General features: G+C 52.7%; 8 protein-coding genes across 8 annotated transcripts; 6 read left to right on the forward strand and 2 right to left on the reverse strand.

Annotated features, from left to right (window-relative positions):
• Positions 1–482: 482 nt before the first annotated feature.
• Positions 483–2,040, reverse strand: PG994_004014 (uncharacterized protein; the record flags this gene model as incomplete). Its single annotated transcript, XM_066855423.1, has 2 exons — positions 483–1,647; positions 1,715–2,040. The coding sequence occupies 2 exons, from the start codon at positions 2,038–2,040 to the stop codon at positions 483–485; spliced, it is 1,491 nt and encodes a 496-aa protein (XP_066719701.1).
• Positions 2,041–2,779: 739 nt separating this feature from the next.
• On the forward strand, positions 2,780–5,860 carry PG994_004015 (gpi ethanolamine phosphate transferase 2; the record flags this gene model as incomplete). Its single annotated transcript, XM_066855424.1, has 8 exons — positions 2,780–2,994; positions 3,056–3,100; positions 3,175–3,466; positions 3,537–4,035; positions 4,096–4,307; positions 4,367–4,638; positions 4,705–5,165; positions 5,262–5,860. 8 exons carry the CDS (start codon positions 2,780–2,782, stop codon positions 5,858–5,860), a joined length of 2,595 nt encoding a protein of 864 aa, XP_066719702.1.
• Positions 5,861–10,980: 5,120 nt separating this feature from the next.
• Positions 10,981–12,671, forward strand: PG994_004016 (GPI mannosyltransferase 4; the record flags this gene model as incomplete). The annotated part of the gene is made up of 3 exons (XM_066855425.1): positions 10,981–11,499; positions 11,552–11,685; positions 11,747–12,671. 3 exons carry the CDS (start codon positions 10,981–10,983, stop codon positions 12,669–12,671), a joined length of 1,578 nt encoding a protein of 525 aa, XP_066719703.1.
• An 804-nt stretch (positions 12,672–13,475) lies between these two features.
• Positions 13,476–13,909, forward strand: PG994_004017 (uncharacterized protein; the record flags this gene model as incomplete). Its single annotated transcript, XM_066855426.1, has 2 exons — positions 13,476–13,505; positions 13,640–13,909. 2 exons carry the CDS (start codon positions 13,476–13,478, stop codon positions 13,907–13,909), a joined length of 300 nt encoding a protein of 99 aa, XP_066719704.1.
• Positions 13,910–14,388: 479 nt separating this feature from the next.
• Positions 14,389–15,449, reverse strand: PG994_004018 (uncharacterized protein; the record flags this gene model as incomplete). The annotated part of the gene is made up of 2 exons (XM_066855427.1): positions 14,389–15,303; positions 15,378–15,449. 2 exons carry the CDS (start codon positions 15,447–15,449, stop codon positions 14,389–14,391), a joined length of 987 nt encoding a protein of 328 aa, XP_066719705.1.
• Positions 15,450–16,098: 649 nt separating this feature from the next.
• On the forward strand, positions 16,099–22,499 carry PG994_004019 (uncharacterized protein; the record flags this gene model as incomplete). Its single annotated transcript, XM_066855428.1, has 4 exons — positions 16,099–16,677; positions 16,698–18,112; positions 18,153–21,900; positions 22,020–22,499. The coding sequence occupies 4 exons, from the start codon at positions 16,099–16,101 to the stop codon at positions 22,497–22,499; spliced, it is 6,222 nt and encodes a 2,073-aa protein (XP_066719706.1).
• Positions 22,500–23,370: 871 nt separating this feature from the next.
• On the forward strand, positions 23,371–26,130 carry PG994_004020 (uncharacterized protein; the record flags this gene model as incomplete). The annotated part of the gene is made up of 1 exon (XM_066855429.1): positions 23,371–26,130. One exon carries the CDS (start codon positions 23,371–23,373, stop codon positions 26,128–26,130), a length of 2,760 nt encoding a protein of 919 aa, XP_066719707.1.
• Positions 26,131–26,288: 158 nt separating this feature from the next.
• Positions 26,289–26,777, forward strand: PG994_004021 (uncharacterized protein; the record flags this gene model as incomplete). Its single annotated transcript, XM_066855430.1, has 1 exon — positions 26,289–26,777. One exon carries the CDS (start codon positions 26,289–26,291, stop codon positions 26,775–26,777), a length of 489 nt encoding a protein of 162 aa, XP_066719708.1.
• Between the last annotated feature and the right edge of the window lie 669 nt (positions 26,778–27,446).

Genomic DNA, 27,446 nt, shown 5'->3' on the forward strand with positions numbered 1-27,446 from the left:
ATCACATAGCTAGTCTCTTGAGGATAGGGGGCGTCAAAAAAGATCAGGGAACCAGTCAGATGGGTGTTCGTTCACAACTTTCGAATAAACTGGTTGGACCATGTATAATCACACTTGCTTCATGAGTTTTAGTCCATTGACTTGAGATATAGTTCTGCATAGAGCTGATTGCCAAAGATATCGGCATGGAGAGCCCCCCAGTGTTTACTTGATTGGACAAGACACACCTCACGGGCGCAAGAATCATTTCTCCTTTTGACGGCACTACGTAGTAACCACTCATGGCGCACGATAGGCCAGCACAGCAAGGTCAGATTCCCGAGATTTCGCTCATGATAACTTATGTGTTTCCTATCTGGTGGTTGTATATACTTATACGCGAGTGAATGACGTGAAGGGAGTGAAATAACCATAATCATCATAACATTGCAAGTTGCATGAGTGGGGGGTATCTTCCATTGCAAGCTTTCCATAATACCATTTCACTTAGTCCAGAACCACCCCTTACCAGACGAAGACTTGTCCTCCCCCTTATTTTGTTTCTCCTCATCCTCTGACCCCGACCCTGACGACCATTTGAACTCCTTGCTAGCCAAGTGCTGACTCTGCGTCATGCGCTGGACCACGTTGCCGTCGGCGTCGTAGCGCGTCGTCTTGACGGTCTCGTGGGTCATCCAGGGCCCGACCTTGCGCGCCACGGACTTGACGGTCTTGCCGCCGTCCGGCTCGGGGAACTCCTCGGTCCACTCCGCGTTTTCGGACTTGTTGTTGGAGTTGTCGTTTTTGCCGGTCTCTCCTCCTCTCTGCAACGGTGTGACGTCACGGGATATAGGTGGCGCCACTAGGGTCCAGTCTCTAATAGGCTCCGGCCAATCTCTAGAAGACTCCGGAATCGAGCCTCCGCTTCTCGGGTGGCTGTTACGCGCATAATCCGACTCGACGTTGCGGTACAAGTCCTCCGACGTGTCAGCCTCCCGCGGGCGGCGGGCGTCCCGTTCTGCCGACTCCAGAACCCTGGCGCCCCACGCAAGAAGCCCGGCCAAAGGAGTATTCTGGGTGTCGTCGTCGCCCAGCAACTTGCCGAACGGGAAGCCAGCCGGGCCGCCAAGGGCCATTAGCTCTCCCAAGGTGGGTGATGACGATGACCCTCCACCCCATCCCCCTACCCCCAAGAACCGCTGGGCCCGCCTCCACATCCGCTCCTCCTCGCACGCGGCCGCGTCCCCGATGAAGTTGCGGATGTAGTCCTGGCCTGGTCCGCCGAGAGCTCGCGCCGGAACAGGTCGCTCGTCGCGACGGACGCGATGCGCCGCGCGCCGGGCCGGAAGGCCGCGGGCGGGCTGAAGTAGGCGTCCCAGAGGCCGCGGCGCGCCACGGCGGCCTGCCAGTCGTCGTGCGCGTCGTGCCAGGCTGACCGCGTGGTGCTGCCGCTGCGGCCGAACAGTGAACCCAGGGGCGGCGGCAGCGCGGGCCAGAGGTCCATCTGGTCCGCGTTGTTGGGTGGGGGGCGCGCGGCGAGGGCGGCGCGGTCGGCGAGCGGTTGGCCGGAGCTCACGGCTAGTAGGTCCTCGAAGGCGTCGCGGAAGGTGAAGCGGCCGCGGGCACTGCCGCCGGGGAGGAGGAGGGGGAGGATGCGTTGACGACGTCCTTTGGGACGGGTTGGGGCAGGGTGTACCGGAGCTGGAGTGGGGAGTAGGCCGAGTAGCGGACCCACGACTGCACCGTCTCGTCGCGGAGGGTGTGGGAGATTGCCGATTCGAGGGCCGCAAATTCCCGAGAGGTGGGACTGCCATTGTCTGAGTTTCCGTGGCTGTTGATGTTTTCGTCTTTGGTTAATGCTGTACTGCTGCTGTCATCGCTCGAGGTGTTCGTCGTCGGCCACGCATCGCGCAGGGTGCGGGCTACTCCTTCATCTCGGATCTTGTTGTCGGAGGACGACGGAACGGACCAGATACTGCGGACGGTTTGGGAGATCTGGTCGTCTACGCGGTGCTTGAAGCGTACGAATGGGTTGGTGGATTCCGGATCATTCGGGGGCATACTGCTGGTGGTTGACGGCCAGCGTGCAAACAGTATCAAGCTCAAAAATCTAAGGTGGGCTGTTATGTGGTCACGAGTTATTGGGAATCCAAATGTTCAAGAGGATTGAACGAATTGTCCGAGGCAAGATACAATTGAAGAAGCGACTTCAAGTAATTGCGAGTTCAGATGCACAAGAGGTGTTGAAGATATGTTGTTGATTAATGAGTCAGGCTACGTATGATGATAGAACGATCACGAGGTTGATGGAATGCTCCAGCAAGGTTGGAAGTTTGAAGATCCGGATAGTGAGGTAGCAAACACCTGACAGGTTGGGGTTAGAGGTTGCATGGATGCACGGCACTGAGGTAACACTACAGCCGGACAGGCCAGCTACGGCAGAGACCTACAGGGCTGAAATTCCAGCTCAACCCCACTAAGTACGGAGCCCAAGCTGCACCTCATCCTGAGGAAACCCCTTTCTCCTACTAGGTTACCTTGCGGGCCATATCCGAATGACGAAACCTCCGGCCCGGAACTTTTTGATCGTCATTATCACCGCTCCTTTACCGATTCCCGAATTGCAGCCAAGATCCAAGATCCAACCTTGATTGTGGGTTCTGTACAGTACAGAACCGCGCCACCTCCTTCCCTCTCTCCACGCCCATTGCGCCAGCCCGAAACACCGCCCACTTTGTATGCCATGGAGCGTTGATAGTCATAGAATCTGACCACGACCGATTCCGCTGCCGAAGAGAAGATGCGCCGCAGCCAGTATGGCTGCTATCTGTCGACTGCCCTTCTAGTCGTGGCGAACCTGCTCATCCCAGTCGCCATATACATCTTCGCCAAGGGTTTCTTCCCCTACAAGCCGCTCCTGCCCGGTCTCGCCCAGTACGAAGCTCTCGACGATGGACCGCAGCCGGCGCCACCGTTTGACCGCCTGGTCTTTATGGTCGTCGACGCGCTGAGGAGGTAGGCAGAAACCTTGGCTCCGTACGCGCCACCCTTCCCGCGCTGACAGATAGATGTACAGCGACTTTGTCTACACGGATGGAACGGGCTTTCAGTTTACCCAAAGGTGAGCTACGCGCCATGCGCCATGCCATGTCTTGTACCTGGCCAATCCGCCTTCTAACCTTCTTTCTACTCCAGCTTGATCAAAGATGGCGCCGCCATGCCCTTCACCGCCCATGCGACCTCCCCGACCGTGACCATGCCCCGGCTGAAGGCCATCACCACCGGCTCCATCCCCTCCTTCCTCGACGTCATCCTCAACCTCGACGAGGCCGACACCAGCTCCACCCTCTCGACCCAAGACTCGTGGCTCGCGCAGATGAAGGCCAAGAGGACCGGGAAGCTGCTTCTCTACGGCGACGACACTTGGCTGAAGCTCTTCCCTGACACCTTCGATCGGGCCGACGGGACTTCGAGTTTCTTCGTTTCGGTAGGATGATTACCTTGTGGCAAAACATGAGCTGGATGGAAACAACAACAACAGGCTGACCAGGAATCAGGACTTCACTGAAGTAGACAATAATGTGACGAGGCACATTACGTCGGAGCTCCGCCAGGATGACTGGAACACCATGGTGCTGCACTACCTTGGCTTGGACCACATTGGCCACAAATCCGGGCCGCGCAGTGTGAACATGGTACCGAAACAGCGCGAGATGGACGGCATTGTCCAGGAAATATACGAAGCCCTGGAGACGCAGGCACATCTCCAGTCGACGCTCCTGGTGCTCTGCGGGGATCACGGGATGAACGACGCCGGCAACCATGGCGCCTCGTCGGCGGGAGAGACGTCCCCGGCTCTGGTCTTCATGTCGCCAAAGCTCAAGAGCATTGCCAAACCAGCCACCGTGCCGGCACCCTTCGACGAAGAGTTCCAGTATTACACCAAGGTCGACCAGTCGGACCTGGCGCCAACGCTGGGCGCACTGCTTGGCTTCCCGGTCCCCAAGAACAATCTAGGGGCTTTCATACTGGATTTCTTGCCGTTCTGGTCTAATCGTAAGAACCCACCTCACCAGTCATCTTTCTCGGGTACATAGTCTCTGACGTGGGATATAGGACGTGACCAAATGCATTTGCTACTCAGCAACGCCAAGCAAATATTCGACATTATTGCTGCAGCATCAGGTGTATCACTGACGACTGAATACGCGAGCTCCGCATGCCGAGACCTACCCACAGTGGCAGAAGAGCTCGAATGCGAATTGCAGATGATCAATCAGTTGGTCAACACTCAATCGAGTGATGATCCGAAGGAACGGATATCCACGGTTCGTCAAGCTCCAGCCAATCAGTAGCTGTCGGGCTATACCCGCTAACACATGGAAAGTGGTTGCAAAGGGCACAGGAGCTCATGAGCAGCATGGCCAGCAACTATGACATGTCGAAACTGGTTCAAGGAGGCATAAGTGCCGTTGTCGCTCTTGCTCTAGCAATGGCATCTCTGATCATGGTCGGCGATATCCGGTGGAATTTGGTCCCCTTCGCCGCCATCACCATATTGTACGGCATCATGATGTTTGCCAGCAGCTATGTCGAAGAGGAACACCACTTCTGGTACTGGTCCGCTTCGGCTTGGCTGTTCTATGTCACACTCTCAAGGTAAGGGTTACGTAGCAGATAAGGGAAAGGAAAGAAAGACCGTTAACCTAACTGACAACGAAACAGGGCCAGCAGAACGAAGCGCACACCGGCCGTCATTGCCATTGCGGCGTTGGTAGCTATGCGCCTGATCCGAGGCTGGAACCAGACTGGTCAAAAGTTTGCCGGCGAGCCTGACATTGTCAAGCTCTTCATGACCAGCAACCCACAGTTACTCTTGTTCTTATCATTCCTTACGTATCTGACAACTGCCTACAAGCTACATCGCAGCCTCGGGGGGTTGCCGAGAGTTATTTCGGTCCCGTTCGTCACGGTGCTGATCAGCTTTGCCTTGTCTTTCAAGGTGGCATTCTGCAGCGAAGACTCCCCGGAGCTGATTGTGGGCTTCATGGAGACGGTGCTGGGATATCTGGGCGAGGCGTCGCTCATCGGCCGGGCCCAGGCCGTGTTTGTTTGTATAGCCATCGGCACGGTGTATCCCGTGTACTCCTTTCTCACTCAGCCCTACAGCAGGTCCCGATTAACTTGTGAGTGCCTATCTATAACAGAAGCCTACGGGCTATGTGCGTGCTTCATTTATCGCTAACTTCTTCTTCTTCTTCTTCTTCTTCTTTCTCCCACAGACATGAAAACGCTGCATCACCTGTACACGGTCCTGGCCCTGACCCAATCCCGCGTGACGAACCTCCCGCTGTTCCTGCTCTTTCAGGTCCTGCAGGGCTTCCTGGCGCGGCTGTCCCCGGGTCTGGCGACGGCCGAGATCAGCACGACGTCGCTCGTGCTGCAGCTGGCGTCGTTCTTCGCCCTGGGCGGCACCAACGCCATCTCGTCGGTCGACCTGTCCAACGCGTACAACGGCATCAGCGGGTACAGCGTGGCGGCCGTCGGGGTGCTGACGTTTATCGGCAACTTTGCGGGGCCGATCTGGTGGGCGTCGGCGACGAATGTGCTGCTCCTGGAGCGGAGGCTTGCGGGCGGCGGTGGTGGTGGTGGTGCGGGCGGGGGTGAGGGCTACTACCATCGGCACATCGCGTTGTGGACCGTGTTTGTCACGACCAGCTTGGTGTTCGTCATGGCGGCGTGCACGGCGCTGCGGACGCACCTGTTCATCTGGACTGTGTTTTCGCCCAAGTACCTGTACAGCATGGCGTGGAGTCTGGGGCAGCATTTGTTGGTCAATGTTGGGATGGGTGGGCTGTTGTACTGGCTCGGGACAAGATGATGTTTCTCTCAGTCTGTACATGTATTTGTATATACCTGCCTACCTTGTAGTCTTAGCTAAAGTACTTAATCTTCTAACACTGCAGAGTGCGCAATTAACTAGATAGATGGCGTGAAGCCCCTATATTAGAAACCACTGTATACAAGTCAAGTAGTTGCTTAAAAGCCTAGATTGTGTGTATACATAACCCGAAGCTGGGCATGAAGTCGACATGGGATGATTACCTGATGCAATATTGGAGGACTACGAACGGCAGATTATTTTGCGGTTTGCTATTGCGCCATCTTAGTAGAATGGAGTGATGATCTGCGGGAAAAGGGAATGAATTATTTGCATTGGCAACCTGCTTCGTGTCAGGGGTTGGGGTTGGAGCTTTGAGAGCTGAGCAAGGAGCACGGAAGCTGGTGAGGGCTCTAGATTCTAGAAGGCTAGAACGGATCTCTAGCGCAGTTCTTTGCTTTAATTTACTGGAGCAATGCTGGGGCTTCCGGGGCAGGGATGAGCAGGCTGGTTGGATTGGGACGGGCTTATGGTACCCACCTTTAGGGGGGGGTTCCCACCACCTTTAAATCGATAGCGTTCTTTTAAAAATAAGAATTATGGGAATTATTTTTTACATTTTTAATTTTATTATAAAGAATAAAATTAAAAATATTATAAGGTTTTTATAATTAGTATAAACTTTTATTATTTTATTAAAATAATATTTTAATTTTTTATTATAAATTTAATAATAAAGCTTTAATTTATTTCATTTTTTAATAATAAATATAATAAAGTATAACTTTTTATTATTATTTCGTTAAGTTAATACGTTACTATTATAATTTAACTTAATAATATAATTAATATTTACCCTCGAAATAAAACTATAATAACTCGAAGCGTTTATAGATTTTTAAACGCGACTCGACCTCGTCGATTAACGCGTACAGCTTTACTTATAATAATAACTTTATTTATAATATTAAAACTTATTATATTATTAATTATTTACTAAGGTTTATATTATAATAATAGTTAATGCTTAATATAAACGCCTTAAAATAACACCCTCGTAATAAAATAAACTAGATAATATAAAAAGAGGTAATACATAAGTACTAGCTAAAATAAAGGGAAGTTACGTGACGAATCTCGAGATCTCGACGAGATTTCGTAAGATCCGCGAGATCCTCGAATTAATAAAAAAGAGACGAGATATATAATAATACACGTTTTATATATATTTTTATAAATTATTTTTATTTTAATAATTATATTAAATATTAAGTTAATTTATTAATAAAATAAATAGTTTTAATACTTTTATTACATAAATTATTTTATTATTATATTATAATGTAAAACATTATTACTTATTATATTAATAAATCGTCTTTTTTATTATATATTTAAACATTTTTTATGTTATTAATAGAAATTTAAATAAGTTTTATTAAGTTTTTTTTTTAAACTTAAATAATATTCGTTAAATTTAATTTTAATTTTAAATAGTTTTATAAAGTTTATTATATATTATTAAAACGTTTTAACTATAATTTCCTTTAGTTTTAAAAGTTTTAAATAATTATTTAATTCTTTATTTATTTATTAAATACGCGGTATACTTATTATTAAATTAAACTACTTAAAATAAATTATTATAATTAATTATAACGCTATTTTTCTTTAATAATTATTATAGTAGTGCTTTTAATTAAATAGTATTAACATATCGTTTTTTAAGGATTTATTAAAAGCTTTTTTAAAGATTAATATTTTTAAAAGTAATACCTTTATTTTTAATAATTATAATAAATAATATTTTTCTTTTTATTATACTTATTATACTTAATAACGTTAAAATTTATAAGCTCGTTATAATAGTTATACGTAGTAATATTTTTCGACTACGTATTAATATATTAACGTAAGCGTTTTATATTAACTTAAACTCGACTACTTTATTAATACGAACCGCTTTACCTTTTATAACGGCGTTTATATAAACGCGTATTAATTTTAATAATAAATTATATATATAAAAAGAGATCATTAAGAGTATTAAGCCGGTTAAATTTGTTTTTAATTTCTTTTTTTAATTTTTAATAATATCTTATAATTCCTATAACTTTAATATAATGTAATTAAGTTATAATACGTTAAAATTCGACGGTATAAAAAACGGTTAATCTTTTTTATTTAAGAGTTCGAAATTCTTTCTCGGCTTATTATTTTTTATCGAGGTTTTAAAAAAATAATTTAAAAGCGTCCTCGAAGCCGTTATAACTCTCGAAAATTCGTTATACTTTTACTCGCCATAGTTTAATTTATTAGTCGTTTTTTAAAAGCTCATTTAAATAGGATTTAAATTAAATAAACGCCTTTTTTTTTAAAAAAAATTTTTTTTAAGGCGGCGTAAATAACTTATTAAGTAATATTTTAAAATATCTTTTTTAAAACTCTTTACTCGTTTCGTTTAAAAGTATTAACGTATTGATTTTTTTTAAATATAACAAGGGTTCAAGTGATATTAATAATAATATAATAAAAGCCTACTTTTTTATATAATTTATTAATATTATAAAATATTTATTTTAATACTTTTTTTATTAAAACTTCCTTACGCTTTTTTTAAATTTAATATAATAATATTAATAATTAAGAGTCTTTTATTCGAAATTCTTAATTTGTTTAGTTAACGTTTATTAAATAAGGCCGTTATTATTATCGTTATTATTAACCTTTATAACGAGGTTTTATTAAAAGATATTAAAGGTAATAAAAAGAGTAATTACGGTAAAGTAATGATTTATAAAAATAAAAGTAATTAAAATAAGATAAATATTATTTAAGTTTTAAAAAAACTTAATAAAACGCATTTAAGTTTATACTAATAATTTAAAAAAATATATAAACGTATAATTAAAAAAATGCTTTATTAGTATAGTAAATAATAATATTTTAAGTTATAACGTAATAATAAAAGTAATTAAATAAAAGTATTTATATAATAAAGTTATTAAAGTTATTTATTTTATTAATAAATTAAATTAATATTTAAGTTAGTTATTAAAATAAAGAGCGTTTATATAAAATATATAAGAAATATTTTATAATTATATATTTAATCTTTTTTTTATTAACATCTTTAAAACTTTTTTAAATATATTATCCTTATTTTATTTTCACGTAACTTAAATAATTTATTTATCTTTAATTATATAGTTTTAATTATTTAAAGTTAAGTATCTTATTTATATTAATCGTTTAATACTATTATTATTATTTTATTTTATATTATTTTTTAAATAATTATTATTATATTTTTCATAAGTGAGTATATTATTATAAATAAAATATAAGTGTTAATTAAATAAAGTTAATCTATATTAAATTTTATATATATTTTAAAGTATAATAAAACCGTGTTAAAAATAAGTTTAAATAATATAATTAAGTGAAGTTATAATAATATCTTTTTTAAAATATTTAAACTAAGTATATACTTAATTTAATTTTTTAAAAAAGAAATTATAACATTAAAAAGTTATATAATTAAAAAAGGAGGGGGGAGAGGGAGAGCGGGTATAGTAAGGTTTATTTTCCGTTTTTAAACAAATCCGTTAATTTAGCTTAAAAACTTATTCAATTTAGAATGGTGGGAACTCGCCCTCGACATGCAGTAACGTGATTTGGAGGTGGTGGGAAACTGTTTTCCCGATCGGGACGATGCGAAAGGAGGGCAAAACCACTGCCAAGCCTTGTTTGTCCCGACACTAGAATCCACTGGGGGGCCCAGGAATCTACCATGCAAGTAGCTCGAGGGTGCCTGGCGCGCGGGAACGCATCCGGCTGTTGGTTTCCACGCCAAATGACTGCTTTAGTTGCTAGATTAGCATCGGCTCTCTCTTGCTTGCGACCAATTCCAACGTGTGGCCATCGGACACGTTTTCGACAAGTCACTTGATCTGGGACAAGCCAAAAGAGCATGGCATGTGGTTATGGGATGGTGATGGTGTCATTCGCGTGCCATTTGCACTTCATCCAGAGCTTTTAGAAGCAAATGTTTTCCCCCTCTAATAATGTTGCTTTTCTATTGCGGTTGATCACACCATTTTGGGTTTGCTTCGTTGCGACTCGAAGGGGAGGGGGAGGGGACACATCACGGCTTCTTCGGGCCAGGTTTTTAATTACACAGATGTGTGACGGGTCCAGTCCTGCGCATCAGCTCTGCTATTACTATCAGGAACCTATATGTGGTGACTTTTTAGGATATTGAAAGGGGGGAAGAGAGAGAGCGGATAGAGAGGAAAAGGACAAAGAAAACAAGGACACTAGGTAACCTTGGAGACATTCCGCCAGCTACTGTAGCTAATCAACGGCGGGCGAATATGGAGGATGTACATTGTTGTTATTAACCTGAGATCGCCGTGAACCAAGCTATGCAGCCATGCAGTCATTTGAGCAAAGACAGCTCTTATCATCATCGTCATCAACCCTTGTTTCTTGTTATTATTGCACTTCTGGCCTGCTTTGTTGTGTTACTTGGATCTTTGTTTCCCTCTTTATCCTTGAGCCCTTGGACCCTCCTTGCCTACATACTGACCCCATTTGTCGCAATTCTACTGTTAATACTACCTTTAATTAATATTATTAATAGCATACACGCATACTTGCCCAGTCTGATTATTATACCATCACCTCCTACTCCGTACCTGCCTCTACATCTAAGACCACCTAGACACTCACCCAGTTTGTTGAAGGTGCTGTATGCCTTTTGCTGTCCGCTATCTACCCCAACGTAACTTTCCAACAATGCGACATTCCGTGCCCGTGTCATAGCGACCAAACGCTTCCGCAACATTCCTGAAGAGACCACCACCCCGAATTCCGAACTGCGAACGAATTCCCTCCCCTCGCGGTCGTAAGAGAGACAGAGAAATAAGAAGCGCCGGACAACCCACGCGCGACCACTCTGCGCCGAATCTACCTCTTTGAATGTCCTGCCCTCAGCTGGCACCCGCCCCCACTACCCAACCCTGGGAAAACAACACAACACGATCGCGCAACGTGAAACACTAAAGAAAAAAGCGAGAAGATACGGAAAGACTGGAAAGAAAGAGAAGAGAGAGAAAATGTGGAGGAGAGCCTATCTGCTGCTGGTGCTGGTGCGCCTCTGGTTCGCCCTCTCGCCCAGCTACCTGCACCCGGACGAGAACTTCCAGGGCCCCGAGGTGATCGCGGGCCAGATCTTCAGCTACCCGGTGCGGCGGACCTGGGAGTTCACAAGCGAGTGGCCGATCCGCAGCGTGTTCCCGCTGTGGCCCGTCTACGGATTGCCGATGCTGCTGCTGCGGTGGCTCTGGTCCGGTTTTAGCAATGGCAACAGCAACGGAGGCCATGGCCAGGGCGAGATCCCGCCCATCGCCGTCTTCTGGACCCTGCGCCTGCTCATGTTCGTTATCAGTTTTGTGCTGGAGGACTGGGCTATCCACGAGCTCGTCCAGTCGCCCCGCCACCGCCGCGTCGCGGTCTTGCTCGTCGCTTCGTCCTACGTCACCTGGACTTTTCAGACGCATACCTTTTCCAACTCGGTCGAGACGCTCGTCGTCGCGTGGAGCTTGGTGCTGATCGAGCGCATTCTGGACACTACTGTAAGAACCGAGCGAGAACTTTGCGCATAAAACGTGGCTAACCTTCATCTAGTCGCAACAATCTTCGTCGCTCTTGTCGCCCGCCATACTGGGCGTAGTGGCTGTTTTCGGCGTCTTCAACCGGATCACGTTCCCTGCTTTCTTGCTGATCCCGGGGCTTCGACTGATACCCCATTTCTGGAACAGGTAGGTTTTCTTGACTTATGTACAGGGGCGACCGCTAATGTATGATATCTACTACCTACAGACCCATGATCATGGCGACACTGGCCGCATCGGCTCTGTTCACCGTCGTGATCGCCATCTCGCTGGATACCTCGTTCTACACGCCCCATTCCATCGGCTGGTCGGACCTGCTGTGGCACCCGGTCATCACGCCCTGGAACAATCTGCGCTACAACATGTCGCCGGACAACCTGGCGCAGCACGGCCTGCACCCGTGGTACCAGCACCTGCTGGTCAACATCCCGCTGCTGGTGGGCCCCGCGGCGGCCCTGCTCTTCTTCCAGCCGCACCTGTCGCTGCGGCTGTACTCGGCCATTTCGGGCGTTTTCGTCTTGTCCATCTTCCAGCACCAGGAGGCGCGCTTTTTGCAGCCCGTGATCCCGTTGATCCTGTCGTCGGTGCAGCTGCCCAGAAACCCGACGCTGATGAAGGCCTGGGTGGCGGCCTGGATCGCGTTTAATGTGGTGCTGGGCCTGCTGATGGGGACGTACCACCAGGGCGGCATCGTGCCGGGGCAGGTGTTCCTGAGCACGCAGCCGGACGCGACGCACGCCATTTGGTGGAAGACGTACATGCCGCCGATCTGGCTGCTGAACGGCAAGAACGAGGTGCTCAAGACGCGCGACGTGATGAACATCGAGGGCGGGAGTTTGTTAGAAGAGCTTGGCAAGCTCGCGACGTGCGACACGCCCGCGGACCGGCGCAACAACGAGTACCTCAAGGAGCGCAACGGGACGTACCTGGTGGCGCCGCTGTCGGCGACGTGGCTGGACCCGTACCTGCCCAACAAGGGGCTCGAGGGGCTGCGGTTTCGGGAGGTCTGGCGGCACCGGCAGCATTTCAACTTGGACGACCTCGATTGGGCCGAGGATGGGTTCTGGCCGACGATTCGGCGGGTCGTGGGGCGGAGGGGGTTGGCGGCTTGGAGGGTGACTCGGAGTTGCTAGCTGCGGTTGTTGGGTTTTTTTTCGTTTTTTTTTTCGTTTTCTTTTAGGGACTGAAAGGGGGTTTTACTTCCCCTCACAGGTTAGGTTCTACTGTAACGAAAGGAAAAGAAAGGAAGGGAAGGGAAGACAGGAGTTGTGGGAGTTGTGGGAGCGCCAGCCAGCGCATGAAAGCGTTTATTATGTGTGTATGTTACGTTATGTATGTAGATCGAGATACCCCTGGATAATTCGGTTCGATGAATGCCATTATTCATTCAATTCTTCCAATTCTTTTTCTACATGTCTTTCTATCCTCTTTTGGTGAAAATCAGTCACTCTTCCAGCTCTGATGAGAACAATAATGCATGGATGACGTTTGACCATGCAGCGAGCTGTATCCCATGTAGCATTCATCTTGGCAAGCTGCTGCACCTTGGGGTTTGACAGGAGCTTGAGTGTGCCCAGCAGTTTGGACATCTCGGAGCGTTCCAGCGTTCTTCTCCGGGGACGCGGCGCGGCATTGGGCTAGTGCAAGTGGGGGATCCGCTAATTGGGCGGCCGAGAGTGGGAAAACTTTCGATGGGATTCCCGATAGCTATCAAGCAATTAATCATTACCGCCACACCACCACCACCACTACTACTACTACTCGAGCATTTCAACATTCGTCGGTGGTGTAATTGATTGGCCCCCGTCTCGCAATTGTTTGCATTAATACTCTTGGTTCAATTGATGAGGCGACTGATCGTACGCCTGTGATCGCAGTACCCGAGAACAATTATCAAGTGCTCTTGCTGCCCCTCCACCAAGAAAACCATCGCCACTATGGGCGGTCTCAATCTCGAAGTCTTCAAGGTGCGTTGCCACACTCCCACATCATGCTGTCAACCCCCTTATGTTTTACCCGGCCTCTTCTGTCTTTTTGGCCCCCCTGATTCCACAATGCTTTTACAAAATCCCTACTAACGATGATTTGTGTGCTTGTCTAGTTCGGCATGTACGTCATGTTCCCGATCGGCATCATGTACTACTTCGGCACAAACCTGGACGAGCGCTTCGCCGTGCCCGACTTCTGGCCCAAGTCCGAGAACGCCAACACGGTGCCGCTCGACCGCGACGAGATCCAGGCCGAGCTGCAGCGCCTGCGCGCCCGCCGCCTCTACCTGCGGGACCGCCGGCTCGAGGAGGAGGCACGCCGTGCGCCCCCGCCCTCACAACAGTCAAATCAGGATGGGAGCAACAATAGCCAGGACAAATAGGGGGGGGAATTCGAAATACAAAGTGGGCAGAGAAGGACCAGGAGAAAAGAGGCAAAACTTTATACATACTGCTTCAAGGGGATGAACTGTTGGGAGAAGGGACCGTCATCGCCCCCCGTTTGACCTTCGCATTGAAGAAGTGAAACCGGAGGTTGATGAAGAGAAGAAACCAAAAAAGCAATGCACCATCGGAGTTCAGGGGTATCTTAGGATGAGGTTCTGGTCCATTTCTGGACGGATGATATTGTGTGTGGACGACTTGATTGGAGTTTTGGGAGAGCTGGCTACCTATGTTACGATACTGTACAGTAGTGCTGTAGTGTTATATGTTGATCGCGCCTCTATATCTATACATATATTCATATCTATGTGTATGTACCCCCCTGTTAATGCATATATGCTGGTGTCCGGTTTTTGCCTGCCTGTTATACACATTTACAAACCACTACCCATCGAGGATCCAATCATGCACAGCCTCATCAGTCGAGATTCTCCTCGATGGCATCCCAGACCTCCTCGGCGATGTCGCCCTGCTCGACGTTGGCGTAGACGGCCTGCACGTCGCTGTACTCGCGGATAGCGTCGAGGAACCCGGCAAAGGCCCGCGCCGAGGCGGCGTCGGGCAGGCGGACTTTTTCCTGCGAGGGCGTCCAGACGATGTCCGACTCGACGATCTGCGCCTTGAGGTCGCCCTGGTTCAGCGCCTGCGCCGCCTTGTGGGTCAGCGTCGGCGGCGTCCACACGACGAATAGACCGTCGCCGATATCCTCGACGTCGTCGGCGCCGGCCTCTATCGCTTGCATCATGACGTTGTCGAAGTCGCTGTTGTTCTCGCTGACCGCTGCTTCTTTGTTGTTGTTGTCATCTCCTCCGCCTAGCTTCAGCACGGTGCGCCCCCGCCGCTCGAACAGAAACGTTGTCGGGGTCAGGATGGCTTCGTGCTTCTTGATGATGTAGCGGACGTCGTGCAGGGCGCGGTTGCGGTTGTCGGTCTGGATCTCGATGACCAGGGAGATGGCGCCGTCCCCGTCGCCCGCCGCCGTCATGGCCTCGAGCACGACCGTCTCGAGGCTGGCGCCCGTCGAGGAGCGGCCCTGCCCCCGCGCGATGGCGGCGTCGATGGCGGCCTTGGGCACGCCGGCCTTGCGGGCGACGGCGATGGCGTTGACCAGCTCCCCGTTGAACTTGGGGTCCGGGCCGTACAGGCGCGTGGCCAGCTGGATGCCCCTGGTCAGGAGGGCGCGCTGCGACGACTTTTTGGCGTCGGCCCGGCCCTTGTCGTGCTTGATCTTGGACCACTTGTTATGGCCCGAGAGCTGGGCCGCGCTGGTGCGGAAGCCCGCGGAGGGCGGCGGTAGGGTACCTCCCAAGGTGACTGCTGCTCCTCCTCGTTGCTGTCGGCGGCGTTGGTGGAGGAGGCATTGCGCGCATGTTGTTGTCGTCGAGGTCGCGGTAGAGAAAGTAGGACGAGATGACGGCGAGGACTGCAGCAAAGCTCGCAGGCGGAGGATGTTGGGCGGGCGCGGAGCAGGTGTTCCATGGTGGGCGAATTTGCTTAGGAATCGGGTAGTGGATCTAGATTGGAGGAATTGCCCATCCTCTCTCTCTCTCTCGCTCGCTCGCTCTCTCTCTCTCTCTTTCTTTCTGAAATGTGTAGTAGTACCAGATGTCGCGATGCGCTTGTGTTGCGCGGATGGGGTTGGCTGACGAAGTAGGTAACCGCAACCTTACTTGATTTTTCCCTCCGGTACTCCGTAGAAGTATCCGAGATGGAAATATGACAGTCCAAACAGAACGGGGTCCCTGGAAGTCGGCTCAATATTTACTGGCACCGGCCGTCACCAATTGGGTTGGTGGACGGGAGCTCCAGGTTGGTTGATTTGACGGATGCCAACCTTTTAGCGACAAATACATTGTGGAGAAACCCTGCAACTCATAGGGACAGCCTGCCACCTGCTCTAGAGCCCAAGCAGTCAAGTCAAGTCAAGCATCAACATTACAACTAATAAATCAAGTTCACTTCACTACACACAAGAAGGGCCCCCCATTCCCGCCCACTACGAACACCTAACCTTACTTTACCACTGGACTTGGATCAACCGCTCTTTCTCTTTCCCAATGCCTTCTTGATTGAACACCCAGCTACATCCCCTCCCCCCACTACTACCAAAAGAGAGCTCTCTTCCCCAATGTTGTCGTCGCCCGATGCCGCCGCTCTCGGCGAACCCAGCGGCGGCCCTGCCGTCCCGCCCGCCGCCGCCACCACGCCGCGCACGAGCGCCGTCCACAACCCGACGCACACCCCCGAGCTCGACCTGCCGAAGCTGCAGTCGCTCCCCGCCGAGCAGCAGGACCTGTTCCTGCTGACCTTCGTCTCGACCCTGCGCGCCCACGTGCTGGCGCTGCCGCCCGACGACTGCACCGCCCAGCAGTTCTATCTCAAGAAGGAGGTCTTCCAGATCCTCAACCTCACCACCCCGCCGCCGAGCCGCGTCGTCCGCAACAACGTGGGGCCCATCCTCGCCCACATCTTCGAGCACGGCGACCGCAAGCTCCTCTTCGAGACCGTCAACGACCTCGTCAACATGATCACTAATTCCAAGGCCAAGACCGACGCCGAGCACCGCACGCGCCACGCCGCCGTCACCTGCCTGGGCGACGTCTACGCCGCCGCCGGCGACAGCGTCATCGGCCTCCACCCCCTGGCCTGCTCGGCGCTCCTGAAGCTGCTCAAGAACACGTCCGGCAACGCCGGCCTGCGGGCCGCCGTCCTCACCTCCTCTCCAAGATCGTCGGCATGGTGGGGCCGAGCATGGACGAGACGATCGCGCGCGACATCTGGAAGCAGGGCCGCAACGTGGCCGCCGCCGACAAGGGCCACCTTGCCGTCGTGGCCGCCTGCCGCTGCCTGCGGGCCCTGTCCAAGAATACCCCCTACTTCGAGACCTCGGGCGACTTCGACAAGGTGACGGCCGCCCTGTTCAAGGCCATGGACTCGAACTCCACCAGCGTGCGCCACGCGGCCGCCGAGTGCCTCGCCGAGGCCATGGTCAAGAGCCATTCCGAGCTGGGCGCGGCCGAGAACGCGGCCGCCAAATCCAAGAAGGGCAAGGCGAAACAGAACAAGCGGGCTTCCATGGCCCCGGGCGCGGGCCTCGCCGAGGAGGATGACTTGCCCACCTCGCGGCCGGGCAGTCCCGCCCCCGGCGGCAAGAAGTCCCAAGACCTCGCCATGTCCCTCGTCGACATGCTCAAGATCCTCTCGGGGCATTACGTGCGCATGTCCACCACGAACAAGACCAGGGCAGCCCTGGCCGTCTGCTACGGGCGGGTCCTCCGTAAGCTGGGCGAGAAGATTGTCGAAGCCAATTACTTGAGGATAGTAGAGAACCTCACGCTCGACCTACTGGGCAACCCCAGCATCGCAAACAACCGGTACAGGCTGCTGATCTCGAGGCGCATCGTCGACACCATCCTCCAAGACGTCGTCGGGCGCAAGATCCTGGGTGAGTCCGGCCAGATGAGCGCTGCCAAGGCCGTCATCAACGACATCTTCAAGAACTACCCGCAAGCGCTCAAGGAGCGGCCAGAACCCTCGAAGCAGATGCTCATCGCCGCTCTCGGCGCGGTGGCCTCCCTAGTCGAATCGCTGGGCTCGGCCGCCAACAACTTCGCCGAGCCCTGCCGTGACGGTTTGCTGCAAGTCCTGCAGCACCCGAGCTACAGCGTCCAGGTCTACGCCTCGCGGTGCCTCAAGAGCTTCGTCCTGGCTTGCCCGCAGCAGCTTCTCCCCTGCCTGTCCGTGTGCATGAACAGTCTCAGCCGGGAGCTGTCGCTGCTCACTAGTGGACGGAACTCCCCGAGGCGGTGTGTGGGGTTCGCGCATGGGCTGGCGGCGACGCTCAGCGCCAGTCCGTCGCGGCCGCTCTACGGATCGGTCGATATCAACAGTCGGGTTCTGTCCATGGCGACGAACTTGCTCAAGTCGAGCGGCAAGTCGGAACTGCGCGTCTCGAGCACACAGATCCAGGTGGCTTGGATCCTCATAGGGGGTCTCATGTCGCTCGGTCCCAACTTCGTCAAGATCCATCTCTCCCAGCTTCTTCTCCTGTGGAAGAATGCCCTCCCGAAGCCCCTGGCCAAGGACAACACGTCCAGCCGCAGTCTGCTGGAGGCTTCCCTTCCTCACCCACGTGAGGGAATGTGCGTTGGGGTCAATCCTGGCGTTCCTCCAGTTCAATAGCCGCCTGCTCACGGTCGATGTCTCGAAGCGCATTGCCACCATGCTGCAAAGTACCACGGCGTTCCTGAGAACGTTACCACCCAAGAAGACCAGCGACGACATCTCCCAGAGATTGACACCGGCTCTGCAGCTCCACGATCTGGAATTGATGGTCCAGCGCCGTGTTCTCCAGTGCTACATCAAGCTGGTAAACCAGAGTCCGGCAGGTGGGAGCGAGGCACTGCTGCAGTCCAACCTGCTCACCTTGGCCATTTCTCTCTTTGCCGATCCCGAGAACTACGGCACCAACTCTCTCGGTGCTTCCATCGCCAACGTCGCGGGCGCATTGGAAGCCGTGTGGGAAGTGGGCGACAATTCCGGCTTCGGCATCACGGGTCTTATCAACGGGTTCAAGCTGAAGAAGCTTCCGGGCCAGCAACAGGAATCCTCTGACGAGGAGCTCACCAAGGCCGAGGCGGATGCGTATAGCAGCATTGACGATCTTCTCAAGTCGCCCATCTGCCCCTCGTTGGAGCATGACGCTGCCGTGCTGTACGTGGGATCGTCGGACCAAGAGAGTCTCCCCGATCCACCCGCCACCGAGGTGGTCAACATGGCCATCCAACTCTTTGCTTTCGTTTTCCCCTTGACGCCCGCCAAGGTCCAGGAGAGTATTCTCGAGCAGGTGGTTACCTTCCTTTCCGCCGGTGCGCTCCAACGAGATCCGGGTCGCAAGGCCGCCATCAACGTCAATGTCGCGGCAGCCCTGCTGTCTACACTTAGGGTTGCCGTCAAGGAGACTTCCTCGGCGCCTGGCGACGTTACGAACCTCGCGGTTGAGAGGCTTCTTCAAGAAATAGTCAGGAGCTTCGTCATCGACCCCGATCAGTATGTTCGCAGCATGGGATACGCCGCCCTTGCTAGGCTGTGCAATACCTGTGGGAACGCGTTTACCAACCACGAGATCAAACACCTGGTGGACACGATTGTCGGCAACCGGGAGCCTAGTGCCCGAGCCGGGAGTGCCATGGCGCTCGGCAGCATCCAGGCCAAGGTGGGTGGCATGGCCGCTGGATATCATCTCAAGACCATCTTGGGCATCCTCATGTCTCTCTGCAACGATCCCCACCCGACGGTGCACTTCTGGGCTTTGGAGGCGCTGTCCCTTGCTGCCGACGCTGCAGGTCTAGGCTTCTCTTCGTTCGTGCCCAGCACATTGGGAATGCTCGCGCAACTTTACCTCTCCGATACGCATCACTTGGAGTTATCATCTGCAATCACGATGAATCTGGAGATGGAGCTCTCAACGCCTGCGGCCATAGCACGCTGTGTCGACTCCTTGGTCAATGTTCTGGGCCCTGATCTGCAGGAGTCGACCAAGTCGCGGGAGCTGATCCTCACTTTGGTAGGCCAACTCCAAGAAGAGGAAGATATCCTTGTTCAGCGCGCCAGCTTGGGCTGCTCGGAACACTTGTCGCTCTACGCGCCGGGGAACATGATGTTTGCAGACTACGTGAAGCTATTACAGAAGTATTTCAACGGCGATGTTGGTATTCTCCGGGATGCTGCTGTGGACGGTCTGTACAACCTGATGAAGCGGAATTCCCGCGATGTTTTTGAGGCGGCAGAACCGGGGCTCGAGGGCCAGCTCTGGCTCGTCCTGGACAGCGTGCCGAGCCACGATGGCATTCGCAACATCATCCGCAACTGGATGCGCCAGACCTCGCTGGAAGACACGGCCGCGTGGCTCATACGCCTCCAGGATGTCCTCCGGATGACGAGGCCCAAGGCCGTCGACAACGCGGAGAACAGCTCCAAGAAGCAGAGCGCGCCCGTCGATCTCCGCGACGAAGAGGTCGCCGGTTTCGCGGCTGCGGGTGGCGTCAGCGACGACAAGGAAGCCGCCGTGGGCTCCGAGGTTGAGCCGCTCCGGTGGCAGGTCCGGACTTTTGCCATCGGCTGCTTGAGCGACATATTCGCCCTGATCAACAAAGACATTGCGACCAACGGCGAGTCGCCGGCCCAGGCGGCCCTGCAGTCCAAGATTGCCGAGGTGGTGCGGATGGCCTTCTCGGCCTCGACGTCCAGCGTGCTGGAGCTGCGGATCTGGGGCCTGAAGATCATCGGTGCCGTACTCCGCATGTTCGGCAAGTCGCCCGATCCCGATTTCGAGGAGGCCATGCTGTTGGAACAATACCAGGCGCAGATTAGCTCCGCCCTGACGCCGGCGTTTGCGGCCGACTCGTCGCCTGAGCTCGCGTCGGAAGCCGTCAATGTTTGTGCGGCCTTCATTGCCACCGGTATCGTGACGGATGTCGACCGGATGGGACGAATCCTCAAGACGCTCGTCTCGGCGCTGGAGAACTTCTCGAGCGAAGCCGAGCACGCGGGCATCGGCGATCTCCAGGGCCTCAGTTCCAACGCTCAGGTCATGGTCAAGATGTCGGTTTTCTCGGCCTGGGCCGACCTGCAAGTCGCCAGCACCGAGCAGAAGTACCTGCACGACGTGCTCAAGCCGCACATCGGCAAACTCACCCCGCTGTGGCTGTCGTCCTTGCGAGAGTTTGCTCGTCTACGATTCGAGCCCGACATCTCGATGACGCTAGGACCCCCCTCCCTGTCGGGCAGCTTGGATACCATCTACGCCGCCCTGAACCGCGAGACGCTGCTGCGGTTCTACCAAGAGTCGTGGCTCAAGCTCGTCGACGCCATCGCCAGCCTGATCGAGCAGGACAGCGAGTTCGTGTTTGATGCCCTCGACGGCAAAGAGACCGAGGGCGAGGGCATGACGACGAACGGGAAATCCAAGGGGCCCGAGATCAACTACCGCGACGAGCCAGTGGCCTTCTTCTTTGTCCTCTTCGGCGTCGCGTTCGAGGCGTTGGCCACCCGGCCGGGCCAGGCAGATTCGTTGGCCACGCAGGAGCAGACGCTGGAGATCTTGCAGGCTCTTAAGAAGATCGTGCATCCCAGCGTGTCCGGCCACGCCATCTACCGCGACGCCATCTTCTCCGAGACGATGGACCTGCTGGACCGGCGCGTGCTTACCGAGGGGCTCGACGTGCAGGCCGTCATCGTGGAGATTGCGCGGGCGCTGTGCGTGGCGCACCCGTCGGCGCGCAAGAAGGAGCAGCCCGACAACGGCGGCGATCTAACGGAAGACATCGAGCAGCTGTTCGAGCTGACGCGCATCATCGTGCTGGTGCTGTCGGGCATGCTGCCCAACCTGGTCGAGACGGGAGGGCAGCAGGCGGGGGTGCTCCGGCACCAGCTGACGGAGGAGGCCGTGCTGCTGATCCGGACGGGCCTCAGCGCCATCGTGGACGCGGCCGAGGTGTTTCCGGACATCATCAAGACGGACCTGCACGCGTGCATCATCCACATCTTCGCGACTATCCTGGCGACGCCGACGTGCCAGGAGACGATTGTGCCGCAGGCGCTGCCGATGCTGAAGCGGTTCGTGGCGAGCATGTGCAGCGCGTCGTCGCGGGCGGAGGAGATGAGCAACAGCAGCAATACTGATGGTGCCATGGCCGCGCCGGATTACAAGTCCCTCACCCACATTCAGCTGCAGGGCTGCCTGCGCCGCTTCCTGTCCATCTACCTGCACGCGCAGAAGCGGGAGCTGCCGACGTCGCTGCAGTGCGTCAAGAACTGCTTGCTGGCCGTCACCATCCTCTTCACGGGCGGGCGGAACCAGCTGGCGGCCAACGACGGGCTCGTGTCGCGCTTCTTGGATGAGGTGATTGATTGTTTGATGGATCGTATGGTAAGTTGTTTTTTACTTTACTTTCCTTTCCTTCATTTTGCTTTGCTTTGCCTCCCTCGGTTCAAGATGTTTTATTCTCTATCCTAATCATGTATATTTACTAACATGAACAAACTTAGACGGCCAAGATCGCCGCCAACTGCGTCCGGTCGCTACTGCTGCAGGCGTCGCCAACGCCGGCCGACCAGTCCATCGCGCGGTACCTGCTGCCGCGCCTGATCTCGTTCGTGACCAACACGGACCCGGAGGACCCGGAGGGCGCGCGCAAGCTGGTGGCGCTGACGCTGGCGCAGTACGTATCACACGTGGGTCCGGACCACGCGCCGATCGTCATGGCCGTGGTGGCGCCGACGCTGCTGTCGCGGGCGGCGAGCGAGGGCCAGGGGGTGTACGCCGAGACGAGCGCGCGGCTGCTCGAGATGGCGGCGTCGGGGCCCGAGTACCAGGCGGCGTTCCGCGGGGTCGTGGCGGCCATGAGCGAGGGGCAGAAGGCGTTCATGGAGGAGGTTATCCGGTCCGGGCGCTCGCAGCGGGATGAGGCGGGGGACAAGGGGGGAGGGTGGATGGGGCTGGTGGGGGACAGCCGACGATTGCGCTGAAGATGGATTTTGGGGTGTAGAGCAGAGAAGAAAGAAAAGCGAAGGAGTAGAGAGAGAGAGAGAGAGAGAGAGAGAGAGAGAGAGAGAGAGAGAGAGAGAGAGAAAGAAAGAGAGAGAGAGAAAGAAAGAGAGAGAGAGAGAGAGAGAGAGAGAGAGAGAGAAAGAAAAGAGAGAGAGAGAGAAACAAAAACCCTTATATTAGATAGATGTCCGTTACGTTACAGGAATCAAGCAAGCATGAGCTGACCATCACGAGAGAGGGCTGGACGGGATAATGAGAGAGAATGAATGATAGGAGATGAGGATCAAGATGCTTGCGAGTATGTAGATGTTTACATGAATGGATGCCATTATGTTCAGAAAGTTGAGTTGGGTGATGTGTTTTCGGCATGGAGAACAGCGTGTATATGAACGGATTTGTTCTCAAGGAAATGAATAGATTGCTGCGGTTCGGGGTTTCTGAAATGTTCATCTTGAGGGCTTGGTACATCGCCGGGGATCAGTGCTTGATACGCATATTTGACAGTCTCAGGAACCTGATATCGAACTTGATTTGTATCAATCCATGATTCAGGCATTTTGAAGTAAGTGAGCTATTGGAAATATAATACTGGCTTCTTTGCGTCCTGGTTTAAGTAAGGGAATGTGACGGTTTGAGTACAGTGCCGAACACTGTATTTCACAGTAGAAGCTTGGACCTCATTTTCTCATGTCAAGATCCTTGAATACAAGCAGGGTGATTGATATCTGTGTCAACACCAGCAACACTTCCTCCCACCTTTTACTTATTAATGCGCGAATCCGCGGGGTTCACTTTCGGATTTTTACATGCAAATATTTTCCGATATGATGGGACGTTGCATCACCAACAATGTCGTCCAAGCAGGGGCAGAAGTCGTCTCGTGTTCCCACGTTCCCATCGTTCAAACCAAGGACCGAGGCAGCAGCAGCAGTGGCACCCGCCAAAGAGCAAGACAAAGAGAGCCGACCCCAAGAGTCAAGTTCGCGGAGTCATCATCATCGTCATCGGCACTCAAGTCATAGGCAGCATGATGAGCATAATGATGGCAGATCCGATAAGAAGCAATCATGCCATCATGATGATGGAAGATATCCGCCGCCCAGAGAAAGCCTGGATCTACCGCGGAGGTCGGCGGCGGCGGCTCCTTCTTATGAAGCTTCGAGGGACAACTTCGTGATTGACAAACGGGGCGACCCCTTGATCAGGAGATACGGAGGCAACAATCGCTACGATGTCCCGGCGTACCGGCGCTATGGGCGCGGCCGCATCCTGGGCGCTGACGGCTTCATCCGCGTCGAGCAGCTGGGCAGCCGGGACGAGTTTACCCTCCGGGGCTTTCACGAAAGCGGCGGCGTTTCCGCGCTCAGCAACGCTCGCAAGCACCCGCTGGCCAGCTCTCGCCGCGCCGCCGGTTCAGAGGTCGTCAGGGTACGGGCCGAGAAAGTCGCGACATACACTGGCGTCGAGGATTTCTTGCCGCTGGGCGGCTCCGGCTCCAAGAAAAGGAAGAGGCCCGAGTCTGGTGCATCCTCTTCTTCTGATGATGAGGAGGAGGAGGGGCCGTCGTACCGATCCATCCATGGAAAGTCGAAGCCGCATGAGTTTTCCGACAGCGACGAAGAGTATGGCAGTGACGCCGCTGACGAATCCCGAGCGCGGGATCTTGACGACCCCATCAAAGCAAGGACGGGGCAGCTGTCGAAACATGTGAGGCAGCACCCGCAAGACATGGACGGCTGGCTGGCATTGGTGGAGCACCAGGATACTCTGCTTCATATCCGAGATCGAGATGGCCAGAGACCAACCCAGGCGGAGATCCGGAGCTTTGCAGACATCAAGCTGTCCCTGCTGGAGAAGGCCCTGTCCCACTGCACCTCGCCTGGACAGCGGGAGACCTTGCTCCTGCACACCATGACCGAAGGGGCCAAGATATGGGATGCCAAAGCCCTGGCGAAACGCTGGGAGGATGCCGTTCGCGAGCACAGCTCCAGCTTTGCCATCTGGAAAGCCTATGTGGACTTCAGGCAGACGAGCCTGTCTACTCTACGGTATGAAGACATCAAACTGTTGTACATCAACAAGATGCAACAGATAAAAGCTGCGCTACATGGGCCAGAGCCAGGCGCCACGCATGCCGACCAAGACTTGTATGCTCAGCTTGCCGTGGTCTTTACCCGGCTTACCCGCTTCGTCGCCGAGAGCGGTTACTGCGAGCTTGCAGCTGCATCCTGGCAGGCGATTCTGGAGTTGCACTTCTGCCGCCCGACAAGCACATTATCTGAAGGCGACAACAGTACAACAATGGCAGCGCCTCCGAGCTTCCAACGCTTTTGGGAGAGCGAGGTAGCGCGGATAGGGGAAGCTTCGGCCAAAGGTTGGGCAGCTTTCGACGCGAACGGCGGCGCGGAGGAACCCCCGGAACCGATAGCTTTTGACAATGCTGCCGCTCTCCAGACCCGGGACCCCTACAGAGCCTGGGCGGCCGCAGAACAGCACCGGAGCTCGCATGCCCGAGTCCCGGCTCGAACCATGGACGAAGGCACCGAGGACGACCCGTACCGCGTGGTCATGTACACCGACATAGACGATTTCCTGTTCTTTGTGCCCGACAGCGCATTGCCATTCGTCCAAGAACAGCTGATCTCTGCATTCTTGGCATTCCATCAACTCCCGCCTGCGCCGGCTTCCAGCGACCTACTCTCCCGAGATGAGCTAATGGACACGAACGGGCTGATTCACTCTGGAGGCAACCAGCAAGAAGAGTTCAGCCAAACACCCGAGACCGAAGGGGGCTCGAACAAGCCCCTGGAGTTCCCACAAAGCCACCAACGGATCAGCCCAGGTACCGAAGTGCTCTTCCCTGTGTCGGCATGGTTCAACTACATGGACCCAGTCCGGACACTCACCAATGATGGCCAGCTTCAACTGGTAGCAAACGCACTAAAACAACTTGCTCGCTCCCACGGCCGTCATGACCTTGCGGCGTATCATTTGGCCTTTGACATCAGCAGTTCCAAGACCGACGGGAAGAAAGCAGCCAAGGCCTTGTTGAAACGATACCCAGCCAACATTGAGTTGTACATTGGCTATGCCAACTACGAGTACCGTGCAGGTAACCAGACTGCGGGTTCCAATGTCATCTCTGCCGCACTCCAATTGCCAAGTCCGTCGCCGGAAGAGAAACTGGAGCTTTCCTTTGCCTGGGCATGGATGGCGCTGCAGCATGGAATTTTGGCCACAAGCCTGTCCAGGGTGTGTCTTGTCGGCCAAGGGAGCTCGCCCATTGCTGCTGCAACGGAGCCGGCTTCGCCCGCATTGATCCTCAAAACACGGCAGACGCTGACATCCAACTGCGAATACTCGACGTCCCAAGGTAACGACAAAGTCGCCTCCCTCTACGCAAAGGCACTGGTCCTACTGCAATACTTGACGCAGCAGAGCGGCAAAGAGCCGCGTGGAGAGGGCCAGGGCGACATCGAGTCGGCCATGGCGGTCGTCGCGAAATGCTCGGGCGAGTTCGAGTCCCGGGGGCTTGCGGGCAATACTGGACACGAGCAACTGCTTCAGGTCGCGGCCCAGCTCTTGTATATGCACATCAGTCATGGGTAAGAAAGCAACTGATTGCCTCCCTCCTTCATGCCCTCTTTTTCTTCTTCTCTTTTGGGACAATTTACGCTAACAATGCTGTCTATCTAACCATACCTTACCGACCCGCCTTCCTGCGTGAACAGACCGCGGCCTTCCTGCGTTTCTTCTCCGACAACACCATGTTCCTGACCCTCTTCGCCTGGAAGGAGACACGCCTGGGCGTCGACGACCGGGTCCGCACCTTGCTGCACGACACCATACTAACCAAGGCACACGACTGCGCCACAAGCCGCGTCTTCGCGATCCGGCACGAGATGCGGTCCGGCAACGCGCACTCGACGCGGGCCGCGTTCGAGCACGCCCTGGCGGACGATGACACATCCAAACACAATATGGGCTTGTGGGTTTCGTATATACGGTACTGCCGCGCAACGAAAGAATTGGGCGGACCAAAGGCGAAGGAGGTCTTTTACCGGGCCATCCAGCGCTGCCCCTGGTCCAAGGACGTGTTTATGGAGGCCTTTGGCACGCTTGTGCGGGACCTCGACTCGGCGGAGCTGCGGTCCGTGTATAGTACGTTGTACGAGAAGGGGCTGCGCGTCCATGTCGAGATGGACGAGTTTGTGGGGCGGTGGAAGGAGGAGGCGAGGCGGAGGAAGCAGCAGTAGCAGATGCAGGAGCATGGCCGGGGTACGGGGGGTACTAGTCGTAGGTAGATGGGCTAGATAGGGGTAACGAGCGACTGAAGTTGTAGTACCGCAAGCGTCTGTGTATACAAATTCAGTCTGCTATTTATTCTACGAGGCACACCCAAGAAAACACAATCTTCCTTACTACATAAGCGAATGGATATGGCATGCCATATATAGTATGTGATGAGGTGTGGGAGATGGCAAGGAGGCGAGCATATCGACTACATGTCTTGAGATATTGTCACCTTGACGGAAAACGAAAGCACTGTGTGTTTTATTATACTTGTAGACGAGGAAGCTCACCTGGAAAGTTTCAAAAAGAATAGGTACTTCAAGCAAAGTGAGTAAAGTGATTTGTAGCGCATCTCCTGAGAGGAAATCTATATTTGACAAAACATCTAGCGAGCACAGGAAAGAAGTATTGCCTTTCATATAGCCGCATACCTAACTAAGTAGTACTCACTTTCTCCTTCTTTCAACTCTTGAACTTGAGACACCTTTGGTCTGCTCGGAAATGCAAAAGCTGAAATTTCTTGAGCATATCTACCTGCTGCTGTTGTGGCAACCTCCATCTAAAGGCGCATAGATCGCATCAAACGCGCGCAATCAAACCAACCTCGCTGAACGCCGCCTACTCTTTTTATC

This window comes from Apiospora phragmitis (assembly GCF_038363925.1).
Source record: "Apiospora phragmitis strain CBS 135458 chromosome Unknown utg000004l:1.0-3135199.0:1.0-3139288.0, whole genome shotgun sequence".
Classification (NCBI taxonomy): domain Eukaryota; kingdom Fungi; phylum Ascomycota; class Sordariomycetes; order Amphisphaeriales; family Apiosporaceae; genus Apiospora; species Apiospora phragmitis.